This window comes from Cyprinodon tularosa, unplaced genomic scaffold (genome assembly GCF_016077235.1).
Source record: "Cyprinodon tularosa strain WSP-4 unplaced genomic scaffold, ASM1607723v1 ctg663, whole genome shotgun sequence".
NCBI lineage: Eukaryota > Metazoa > Chordata > Actinopteri > Cyprinodontiformes > Cyprinodontidae > Cyprinodon > Cyprinodon tularosa.
In genome coordinates, this window is record NW_024039411.1 from 127,709 (window position 1) to 140,345 (window position 12,637).

The 12,637-nt window shown below is 36.7% G+C and overlaps 1 protein-coding gene across 1 annotated transcript; it reads right to left on the minus strand.

Moving 5' to 3' along the window:
- Positions 1–3,273: 3,273 nt before the first annotated feature.
- Positions 3,274–10,513, minus strand: LOC119771291 (proline and serine-rich protein 2). Its single transcript, XM_038267150.1, has 4 exons — positions 10,373–10,513; positions 8,561–8,762; positions 5,521–5,785; positions 3,274–5,379 (listed from the first exon to the last, which is right to left on the minus strand). Exons 2-4 carry the CDS (start codon positions 8,636–8,638, stop codon positions 3,998–4,000), a joined length of 1,725 nt encoding a protein of 574 aa, XP_038123078.1. The 5' UTR covers positions 8,639–8,762; positions 10,373–10,513; the 3' UTR covers positions 3,274–3,997.
- Between the last annotated feature and the right edge of the window lie 2,124 nt (positions 10,514–12,637).

Here is a 12,637-nt window from a genome sequence, read left to right on the forward strand (position 1 = left end):
TTGATTTCATTTATAAAATTATTAGTTTTTGTTTCAGAGCAGAAAGTTGTCTCTAGAATCTGAAGATGCAACCCAGTCCAATAATCCTACATCTATTCTGACCACAAACTGCAGAACGTTCATCAGATGGTTGAGCTTTACATGAGATCTGAAAAAAAACCTTTTTGGTGAGCATTTGTTTTCTAGTTTCACTGCCATTCCTGTATGAGATCAGCTTTTAAAAAACTGCTGTTTAAAAAGAGGCTTTGTACCAATTTAAAGAGTCCTTCTCTATCAAGCCATGTTCAGAGTTCTCACTAGGAAGGACTGACACAAGGAGAGTGGATAAACTGGATGTGATGCTCTGGCAGTCAGTTATTTCTAAAACAAATAAAGGAGGAGGAGGATACATCCTTGGGGAACACCAGTGGAAGAAATTTAGATGAAACCCAGTTTTTATTTTTGACCTTTCATATTTCAATGTAAAATAAATCATTTAGATCCCAGTGAAATAGTGTGAGATGTCCCTGGAAGTAAAAACCAACATAATTACCCGAATTATTATAATTTCAAAAGTATTGATATCAAATGCTTAGAGAATGTTGGTAAACTTTGTATTTCCTGGCAAAAAAATATGACATTAAATAATTATTTTTTTAATCCTAGCTGACCTGAAACAGTAAAAAAATAGCCTAATTTAAAGTCAGATGATGAGGAAAAAAGTTACTTTCAATCAAATTTAGCTTATTTTTTTAACTGCCAATTCACAAAACGTCGTCTCAAGGCATTTTCCAGTTCACCAGATCATCCAGTCAGATTGAGTCAAAGTTTTCTATCCAAGAAAAGCATGCTTGTAGCAACAGTGGAGAGGAAAAACTCCCTTTGAACAGGAAGAAACCTCCAGCAGAACCAGGCTCAGTGTGAGCGGCCATCTGCTGAGGCCCACTGGGGTCTTTAATGCAAATCTAAGCAGAATTTATATTCTATCTTTGTCTTTTTAAAGTGTTGTTAATAAATTGTTTTCATTTTCTCGTTTAAAGCTGGAAACCACAACAGAATTTAGACAACATCAAACTTCATTTTTTTTTATTTCCCACATTCAACAAAAAACAAACCAAAAAAAAAAACAACCTGGCTCATGATGTTATGCTTTATAAGGGACAAAATATAACAACCGTTATATTAAGATATACATGATATACATTATCAGGACATTTCAGGCAACAGCAGCTTTTATTCTGCTGTCATTTATTTTTAACAATAAACGCAGATGCGTGTTTCGCAAAGACATCTTCTCTTAGAGTATTTTCAACAGAATGTTCTGTTTTTAAATGCACCATTAGATACTTCAAAAAGACTGTAGATGAACTACAGAGAACCGGAGTCCGTAAACAAAATTTACTAAATATACTTCAAGGATTGCTGTAGGTGAACTACAGAGGCCGGAGTCTGAATAAAACACACACACACACACGTAAAACATTACATGCATTCACAAATGTCAAAGAGAGCAAAGCTATTGATTCAAATGCACAGAAGTACCCCATGATGTATTTCTGGACTGTGTGGTTTTCAGCTGGAGTTCTGCACAGTGAAGCGTCCTTAAAGAGCAGGGTTTTAAAGTACTCCTTCCACATGGTAAAAATGTCCGCCCCACATTCCCTTTGCAGCAGTTTGTGGTTTAGTGTGGGTTGTTTGTCTGAGAGGGTAAAAATACCATCCAGCTCCACAGTAAAGAAAATGTACATCCAGATCCCCGTTTTCTGCACAACCATTTCACTTTGGACATTCGTACCCTCTGCTGTCTGCTTCTCCTCATTCAGATGTACGTTTCAGTCGTTATAAAACATAAAAGCATAGAAAAGTGCTTAAATTGTCTCTCAAAGCTTTAGTAGGAAAAAAATAAAAAATAAGAAAACTGCTCACTAAATTAGTAAACATTCATACACAACACAAAATAAACAGAAAAGATATACTTTGAAAAGGGAATAAGACACATGCATATCTAAAAGGCACAGTTTCAAATTATCAAACATACAAATACAAAAGTCTGAAACAAACTTTCTCCAATAAAAAGTTTGTTTCAGGATTTAAAAAGTTCAAACATCCTCAAATGAAAATAATCCCTGACAAATAACGCCTTACAATCTGTTAATTAAACAATAATGGTTATTTTGGGGTATTTATTATTAATTTATTAAATTTATGAACAAGATTTCTTTTGGTTGTTTTTCAAGAGATATGATTAAACCTTTAGACTAATCATAATTTGATAAAGGTAGACATAAACTGATAGGTAGAAAATTATTGCACTTTTTAACGTATTTTTTTTGTCATTATTATACAATAATCTCAACAGATCAGTGGCCATAGCTGTAACTAAAAGGCCAAAGTTAGATGCAGAATTTAAAGTTGGAGTTTTTGTTAATCCTAAAAAGGAAAAATCAGCTGAAACTAGAATTTAAAAAGTCAGTACTTAAAATTCAATATGGCTGCCAGTTTGATGTTCACACCTGTTTTAATTTTAAAATCCATCCCAAATACTGCGCCGTATTAACTGCCCCTGTTTCTTACAGGTCTATTCTGTTGTTTATTTTTTGTTTTTTTAACTGATCATGCTGGAAATTTAGATTTTCTAAGTTCAGCTGGAATGTTCTGGAAAGGCCATATTTGAAAAGTTGAACAAACATGCCTGCTTCTCTATAAATGGCTGACCATATGGTATTGATAATATTTTTACCCCCAAATTTGTTTTGTTTTCACATTTATTAAGTCACATACATTCATGTTACTATTTCTATTTGCAAATATGTTACTATCGAATTTAAGGCATAAAGGTTGTCACTGTATAGCTAACAATGGTTAGCAATGATAGTAGGCTAACTGTAAAAGTGGTAAGCAATAGTTCATTGCTAACTGCTAATAGCAGCTGATGTAACTTAGCTGACCACAGTGATTTAGAGTTTGACATTTTTATGCTAACAAAAAAACAAAAACAATTACAGGAATGTTCTCGAATGGTTGAATTTTATATTATATGGTTAGCAAGATTCCTAAATCCAATATGGCTAACTCCCTTATAATGACTACCCCATCTACAGTTTTTCCCAATCTTATTTGTCCATTTTTATTTTATTTATATATTTAATTGGTCACATATTGTACTGTAGTTCTTCTGTCAGTAATGATTAGGCTATACAGTTTAAATGTATATATATATTGTCACCGCAATGCTAATAGTAGCTGATAGCTATCTGTTGATAGCTTTTAGCGTTATAACGGCACGTTTGTCACTTTTTTCTGACAAGTTTTCTAAACATAATGGTTTGTTGTTATGTAATTCCAATTTGAGAGGTGTATAAACACACCGTTTGCCTTAATTTCCATATATCTAATAAAAGTCCTAAAACAAACAAAAAAAAGGTTCCAAAATTTTAAGAAATACTCTTAATGTAGATCAAAGGTATTGGAAAACAGGTAAATCTGTATAGTTCTGAGAAGTTTTCACCCCTTTGTAGAAAACAGCCTAAAAGTGACGAAGTAGACTTTAGATAGAAGACTGGAAAATGTACAACTAATCCTTTCTCCCATTTTAAATATATCTAAAATTAACCACATTTGAGCTATAAAAAAGAACAACAAAAAAGGTGAGACATAAAAAATATCCATGACTCCCCTATAAAGCATTGCCATTTTCCCGTTGTATGTAGGGCTATTTTATACAGTTTCATTGTTGAGACTTAACAGACAATCTTGAACCAGTCGAGATTTGTTCTGGGAAACAAATGTTGGGTATTTAAAGAAAAAAAAGTACTCTCATTTTTTAAAACTAGATAGTGAGGGCCTAAACTGGTCTGTTCAGTACAGCTTCATTCCTCTGTGAAAGCTGGATTGCCTACAGGCACACCTCACATTCAGACAAGAGGTGAAACTTCTTGCATACCATCTCCATTAGCAGAGAGATGTTGATATTCCAGTCCAGCCAGCGGAGACTAAATGGCAATCTCTAAAAGGTTGATTAAGAGTCTTTAAGCAGCCCAAGTCTCCTTAACGCCTCCCTGCGTGATTCATCCATGGCCCCTCGTCCACAAAACTGAACCGTGATACCTTGGGGACGGAACATGGAGGTTGGCCTCCGCCTGTATTCAGGAGACGAAGCCCTTGCTGGTGGTTTCTGGGAAGGAAGCGCACCGTAGTAGGAATGCCGAGGCGGTTTGGGGGCTGGGTTTGGCGGTGGAAGTTTGACACTTTTAGAATGGCTTTCGGAAGTCCGATATAACCCAGAAACAGGATCAAAGGTTCTGCTCTTTCCTCCATACTTGTTTAACTCGGCAGAGTGACGTTCTGGTTTGGCAGGAACAGGTTCCTTTGAGTCAATATGAGAGCTGAGGATGTCAGGTAGATTGGCTTTGGCCACAGGTGCTGTTCCAGGGGTTATGACTTTTGACTTTCCACCGTATGGACTGTGCTCTATTGTGTTGGATGGTGTGAGTTGAACGTTTTTAGGCTCGGGGCTAGTTGGAGAGATTGGAGGTTCATTCTTATGGGGTATAGAAGGATGGACCACAATGGATTTCCCTCCGAAGCTGTTAAATGCAGGTGAGGTGACCTCAGCTGGAGGAGGGGAAGGACAGTGCTTTGGGGACATTGTTGGGGACGAAGGGCTCAGCTGATAGCTTCTTTCATCGTGACTCCTCAAGGGATGAGGCGGAATTGGTGCCCTGGGTTCTAGACTAGTGTCTGGAGATACAGCTCTGTGGTCTGGACTTCTTAGGGGAACCTGTGACGAGGTGTCTGGTGTCATTTGGAGTGATGCAGCTCTGACCCTTGTCAGGCCCAACTTTGATAGGGCTTCCATCCTGGATTGATCCGGAGCAGGGTCTCTAAAGGAAATACTTCTTGATGGACTATTTTGGGCGTTGAGCTCCAAACCTTGCTTAGAATTGTTCTGGACTAGAGGGTGGGAAGTACCTGCCAGGTTTGCCAACATCTGCTCCTGTCGTTCATGCATGTTTACATTAGTCACTGGTTTTTGATGCTCCTTTCCACCAAGAACCACGTTGATGTTTGGGGGATAGTGGCTTGGCTTTGCAGAGGTAGGTGGGCCATGTTTCACCGAATAATTTGATCTGTCCCCTGGGGATTTTTCGCTGCTGTCGCTAAGGCGGCGGAGTAAAGGGGAAGAATGCAAGTTTGAAGTTCCGTCTCCCTGGTTCTCTGCTATCTTCTGGGCAATCAGCACCGGAGTAGGAACACTGCCTGGAGGATGGTAGGAGGAATGTGTATCTGATGGTCCAAAGCTTGCACTTCGTAAAGGAGGGTTATAGTCTGGGGAGAAACTGTCATGCCTTGGCTTTATGTCAAAGTGGCTCTCAGGAGGTGGTACCATGTGGCGAAAATCTAGATGTAAAGAGAAAAAAACATAGTTAGGACATAAAATATGGATTTAGGAAAATAATCAGGTCAAATTCAAAATATCACTTACATCTAGAAATTGTGAGTGGAAGTTTTTTACCAGAATAAAAACAACTATTTTTATACCTGGATCAGTGGGGTTGAAGATTGGCTCTTTAGTGTGCACCAAGTCTGGTTCTGGGTGGACCAAGTCGATTATATCATGGTTCGGAGCCAGGCTTGGAAGACCGTCAACCTGTTCAACAGCCTGCCTGTGGTGTTCGGGGGCCCTCCTCTGCCCAAGACGTTGCTTCTCCTCATCCAGACTCTCCTCCAAAGACTCAATGGTTTCCTCAAAGAACTGGAGGCACTCCTGTTCCTCTGGACTCAGAATATGTAGAGTATTGTCTCCCTGAAGGAAGAGAAAGTAGCTTTAATACTAGACAAAGCACTTCTGTTAACTAAGATATCAATTAGTGATTACCCTATCCAAGCTATAAAGGATCTATAATTGTCTAAATTGCTGCATTTGGAGATTGAATGAAAACTTTTCTGATGATCCTGAAAAGTATAAAGAGCTCCACCTGCTCTTACTGGGTGTGCCCCATAATGAAAGTAAGTGAAGACCAATAGATCTAGTTTAAGTAAAGCTAACTACCTGCAACGACCCCCAACCGTACGGAAGAAGATCATTAGAACCGCTCAAAGGCTGCGACCTTCAGCTTAAGCTGAATGATTGTGCAAACAAAGTTTTTGCTGACGACAAGGTTATGAAAATCCTGAAAACAAGATGACTGCACATTCTGTTTAGCTTCACAGATAGGATCACACAAAGAGACAGCAACACCCAGCTGAAACCAATGCGAGATAAACACCGGGCTGCTGGTTTCAGCTGGAATGAATGACGTCTATTGTAGTGAAGAAGCTCAGGATCCAGAAAACTGCAGCTCAACTGGTTTGACTGTTTTGCCTGTTGATAATGAACATTATTCCCAAAGGTTAACAATGGGAATTACTGGTTAAGCTGGTGTGATCTCCCAGAGAACTGTGCTCGCTGATGGAGTTGTGTAAACATAGAACAGAGTCAAGGTTAAATACAGTTTGGTATATCAGTTCATCTGATAACCGCAGTTTAAAAGGTCCGGGTAATCTGACAGATCTTTATCTGGCTCTATAATGCGGTTTAACTGCAAATTAAAGAAGCTTATGAAAAGTTACTCTGATAGTTAATTTGAATAATTGGTACACTTCTCTATTGTTTTACACATTTGTTTGAAATGAAATGTTAATCTTAAATGTGGATTTATAGAATCAATGGCAGTCAGTCAGAGAGTCAAAGAGATTAAGTCAGTCTAAAGAACTTATAAGTTCAATTAACTCGGTGAGGAATACAAACGTTCATACGTTCTGTTTATTTTGTCAGGGTGGCAGAAAAATTTAATTATAAAGTTCGGGGTTGATGGGAAATGTCTGACCTTCTGAGCTGAAGTTTTACATAAACTTATTTTAGCTTCATGTCACACAGAGACAAAACCTATTTTTCCCAGAAATGTAGTTAAACACAAACCGCCAACTGCTTTACTGTCTGTTGCAAAAAGCTAGCAGTGGCCCCTCTATTAGCCGGCTGGCATGAAGACTCCCATAGACATAAAATATGTTTAATGGAAAAGTCCGGTCGCATTCAGAATTCAAACTTCCGAAAGTACTTTAAGTATGAAATGATTACGTACTTTTCAATAAATGATCAGTGTTTCTAATACAGAGTAATTTTCATGTGAATGTGCTTTACTGGAGGCATCCATGTTTATCAAAGAACACTACTGCCACCTACTGGTTAGTGACGTCACGGTGCGGTATCGGCTGTTGATCAAGTCCCAGTGCTGTATCTGGTGTTTGCTACAACGCGCTATTATCCAAGTCGTCTTGTAAACATTCTTCTTCCAAATGTTGGCTACATATTACGGGTTTTTTCTCTGGCCAGAAGTTCGATGGCAAATCCTCCCTCTTCAAGTTGGCGATCCAACGACCAACCCGTCCGTGGAGGATCAGGAATCAGAAAGGTGGAATAACTCTTTTTTTTCACTTTTACCCGATGTATTCCAAAATCTAGCTGCCATGCACGTGGGCATTGTCAGTTTCACTATAGCTCTGGTGAATTTCAATGGTGAAGTCCTCTGGAAATCTTCAATAATTGTTGTTGATTGCAGATGTGTCTAGTAGTTCCCATTGATTTAGCTTGTATAGCGGGGAGAATGGCGCTAGGCTTACCGCACCGTGACGTCACTGACGGAAGATGGCAGGAGGGAGGGGTTAAGCCTGGTTTATACTCATAAACCAGGTCGTCTGCATGTGTTGCAGTTAACGCAGATATACCCCCTCTGCTGCACCTCTCCAAAATTGTAGGTGATCGCAGACAGGAGGCCTCTGATTGGTCAAATCTACATCCGCTCTACTCTATGCGTATTTCCTGGTTGGAACCTTATTGGCTTGTTTTGTTAGTATGACCGCCATTGTGGAAAACGACTGGTGAAGATGGACCAGCTAGAAGAGCGAGGTGCGTAACAATGCTGGGACCAGTACAGGTGGTTCGTGATGTGGCGTGGAATTACATAGCGCAGACCACGCTTCAATATTGGGCATAAATGAAAAATATCTGCGACAAGCTCACTGCGATAAACTGCTGCGGGAGGATAACCAGACTCAGTGATTGTGACGAAAATGATGGACTAACACTAAATTCATTAAATAACATCATTAAATGAGTTTTCCTTTAAAAAAAAGTTGTTGAATCGCTGTAGTGTGGGGTTTATTATAGAAGAAAAGAAAGCTTGTCTTCTTTTCCCGCCAAAAAGTAGGCTAAGTTAAAAAAATTTTTTAAAAAAGGACACCTTCCTCTCCCTGAATTCAGATCGCAAAAATATTAGATTTTTATTTATTTATTTATTTTTTTAAGAACAGATAATTTGTTAGAATAAGCTAGTGTTAAAGATTTAATTTGCCTGTGTTGTTTTATTGATAATTGGATAAGCTACCAACTTCTCTTGGCTAGCTATTAGCCAAATTAAAGGCAGAGTTACGTCTCATCAGCTTTCTTCTTCATGTAGACTTTTTTTTTCTCTATGTTGTTTCCTATTATGTGAAATTAGTTTAACCCTGTATAAAAACATTGTTTTAGAGTAATACTCACTCCAGGTCCAGCGTTTTGGCTGGTCCCGCCATTGACCCTGTAGTGGAGCTGGGAGTTGCCCTGCAGGTGGACATCCATGATGAAGAGGGGTCAAAGGTCAGCTGGCATTTGGTCTTCTTGTGGTTCTTTGCGTGTCTTTAGGACGAAACCAGAATCGTTTTCTTTTTGTTCTAAATGATCATCTAATCTCGTCTGGGCAATTCTGTAGGCAAAGAAGAAGGAAAAAGATATAAGGTTAGCATACATGTAGGAAACAGTGTGTAGATACTATTCTTGTTTTAGTACCCCTTTAAATATATATATTGTATGAAATAGTGTTCCATCAAACTGGTCCTATAGTCACTCTATTACAGATGGAGTAATGTAACTAAAGTAATCCCTCCCTGGGATTATTAAAGTATTTCTGATTCCTGGTTGATGGGACAGGTGTTGTGAATGAAACGGTGTCCAGCTTGAAAGAGCTCCTGTGTGTCTCTGAATGTGAGCATTGATGAGTGAAAGACATCTTCTGCCTCCATTTATGTGTTTACTACAGTCTGTTGAATTCATGTTAATGTGGATTTAAGGACATTTTAATTAGTGGGAAAAAAATGCAGGAGGGAATATAAAGAAAGTCTGATAAACCAAAACTTAAGACCTTCGTTTTAATGTATATTAAGATTAATAACTTGCCACAGAAAGCAAACTTTACTCAATAGAGATTTGGTTTAAGTTTTAAGCTGAAATTTTCTATCATGACATTTTCTACTTCTACATTTAAAAAATATCTTTAATCAGAGTTTTAATTTGTATTTTTAGAAGCATAAATAATATCTGTAGATAATTTCAAAGTTTGATTGTGTGGCAGTAAAGTAGAAGATCAAAGCGTTGAACGACATCATCTAAGAAATATCTCCTCTTTTGGATCTGCAGGGAGTAAAAGCTTTGAACCTTCAGGTTTAATCTTTAACAGCAAACAGCCGTTTATAAGCTTATCTCTGAAAGTTAAATCCGTATCAATCTCTGTTACATAATTGCGCAAAGTGCAGCTTTTCAGTTGGAAATACTTAAAAGGTTTGATGAGTCTTTGTTTGATGTTTCCTGTTTAGCATCCCACCACTGAGGCACACCTGATGGACCAGTTAACCCACAACAGACAGCTGCAGAACAGGCTTCTAATGGGGCCGAAACCAGCAGCTTCCTCTGAGACATTCCTCTCTGTCCTTCAGGGAAAGTTCCGGAGAAACCAAATAGTTTCACCCTCAGGTTTGATGGCAAAGTCAAGTAAGAATAAAAATAGTTAAAAAGAAAAACAGATAAGCTGGTTTTAATCAGTGTTTTTTCTATAGTTTGGTTGGTTTTATGGTTCTAAGTACTTTTAAAATCTCAACCAAATCACAAATCTTAAAGCAACAACTTTTTCAAGAAAAACTGAATCATTTTAATCAATTTATAGGAAAGCTGATAACCTGAACTTCCATTTGGCTTCAACACTTTAGGTTTTAAAAGTTTAATATCTCACTTATTGTCACTTTTTGGGACAAACAGTATAAAACATTAACTGTGCCTTTTATTTAAAAGATGTAAACAGAGATAGTTGTGTTTTGAGAATATTCCTCATATGTTTAGGAAAATCTACTTTGCTTTAAAACATTTTAGGCAGAGTTACAGTTTCTTAGCTTGAAGAGTATTTTGTCCTTTCACTGCATCATAACAGCAACAATGCAAGTAAAAATAAATCAGTAATCAAATACCTGCTGTTTTTAGGAATAAACTTTAAAATGTTTTTTGGAAAAATTACCTTTCTCCAGTGCAAAGTATTTAAAGACTCACCTCAAAGCTCCACAGATCTGTCATGTTAAAAGCAGCTGCTGAGACGTGGATCACATTAGTGGATCTTATTGCCCTCTGAGTTCCCTCTCCAGCTGAGCACACATCTTAAACCACAGAGGACTCCACCCACAGGAGGGTGTGTGTGTGTGTGTGTGTGTGTGTGTGTGTGTGTGTGTGTGTGTGTGTGTGTGTGTGTGTGTGTGTGTGTGTGTGTGTGTGTGTGTTGTTTCGTTCAGGTGTTCTTGGGAGGTGACTGTGACACAGTGGAAAGTTATTCCAGGCACTATTGAGTTTTCCTGGGATGGGTTCAGAGGCAGTCGGACTTTTGAGTTTTGCCCTAAATGAAACCAAAACACAAGAATTCCTTCCTTTCAAATCTTAGAAACAAAGCTGCAGACGAAGAACAGTTTGACTCACTTTGTTTTTGTTTATTTCTAAGAAGCTGTCATCACAACAAAACATTTAGACCGTCTATTTTATACTTTCAATCCTAAAACTATTCAGTATTAGTAAATAATGATTTAGAAATACTTTCATTAAAGCATTTTCTTCCAATGGAAATGAATCAGTCATCTCACAAATACTAATAATAAAACAGTGTTAAAGTATTAAATAATCATTTAAAACATGTAAAAATCAGAGCAATCACCTCCTTATTATATTGGCAGTAATCAGAGGAATCAAACTTACTTCCAGACTGAAAAAAACATCTTTAAACCATAAAGTTAAACCTAAATTTTCCAGGGGAATGATTCATAGTTTTCTTGCCAATGTATTATTCATATGTTTGTGATTCAATTATATAGTTGTTCTCTGCGCCCTTATTGCTGATGAAGAGTGACTTTATGTAAAAATATATACAAGAGTCTGAGCTAAATAGTGTGTAGATGAAAACTATGACAAAATGATATGTTCATTAATTATTATATATAAAAATTATTTCTTTTTTTAGGCATTTGCACATTTTTCCTCTGTTATTAGAATTTGGAGACATGTGAAATGTTATATTCTTCTTATTTTAAAAATCTTGTTTCTAGGCACATTTGCATTTCCACTCCTGGACTGAGTTTTTACTTTTTCTGGGTGGAATGAAGCTGTTTCTCCCTCTGCTTCACGTGGTGCTTTTGTTTTACGCTTATTGAATTTTAAAGATCAATTCTAATGTCATCTATAAACATAATGAACTCATCCTTAACCCCAATCAGTGCCTCATCCCAGCTTAATAAAATAAACAAAGCTCAGAGTTCAAACTATATTTCATCCCACAAATAACTTCTGCCTCATTATTTTCATGGATGTCCTCCTCTGCCTACACAAACTTCACCCTACAGATGTTCAGTTCTTTAATCCTAAATATAAAACTTAAATAATAAAGAAAAATAAATAAAAGTAAAATGTTATCTTTAAAGACAGCTCTGATGTAAATCTAGAAGGTTTGCAGAGGAGAGGAAACAGCAGATTGAGGAGACTATGCATCATCTGTTTGGATTTACTGCCCTCTGCTGGCTAAAAATAATATAACACAAAAAGGACATAATCAAACCCACGTTTTGTGCAAAATTCCTGAGACATGATATATGTATAATATTAACTGCAGATTCTCTGATACATGATGGAATTTTCACTCAAATAAAATACTGCTAATATTTTGACTATTTTATTTTCAAATCACTGGTCCAAAACTTTTATGCTGAATCCTGTTCAAAACCCAATATTTAATTCTGTCTTATTTAGACTATTTCCTAAAATAACAGTAAACACACTTACAATTATTTTTTTTCTGCACATTACTAGGCTACTTTATTTATTCAGTCAGTTAATGGATTAATAAAAATCTGCATGCAGGCTAAACTGCAACCAAACAGTAAATCAGTCTCTGCTGGTTGGATCAGATCAAATTAAAATGAAGTCTCAGTCTGCTGGTTATAAAATTTGCTTTTTGAAAATAAGACTTCCCTCATAAGTAGATCATCAAGCAAATAAAAATTAATATGATATAATAAAAAAATAATTAAATGCATTTATTAATAATAATATTATTATTATTGAATAAAATTATTCTCATTAAATTATTAATACTATAAAAATAGGAATTTAAATGTAAAATGAATGCATTTGTTTAATTTTCCTTCAGGATTAATGAATATCTTTTTAACTACATATATATATATATATATAAGTATTTTTGATCAACAGAAAAAATTTACGATTATTATTTTTTATAATATATGTACACCTGTTTTGGTTTTAACTGTTAAGGAAAAG

Excerpts from the sequence above, each read along its gene's own strand:
- LOC119771291 (XM_038267150.1), bottom strand. The coding sequence starts at position 8,638 with ATGGATGTCCACCTGCAGGGCAACTCCCAGCTCCACTACAGGGTCAAT. Across the intron at positions 5,786-8,560 it reads GCCAAAACGCTGGACCTGGA|GGAGACAATACTCTACATAT; the intron begins GTGAGTATTACT and ends CTCTTCCTTCAG. Across the intron at positions 5,380-5,520 it reads CTTCAACCCCACTGATCCAG|ATTTTCGCCACATGGTACCA; the intron begins GTATAAAAATAG and ends CTTTACATCTAG.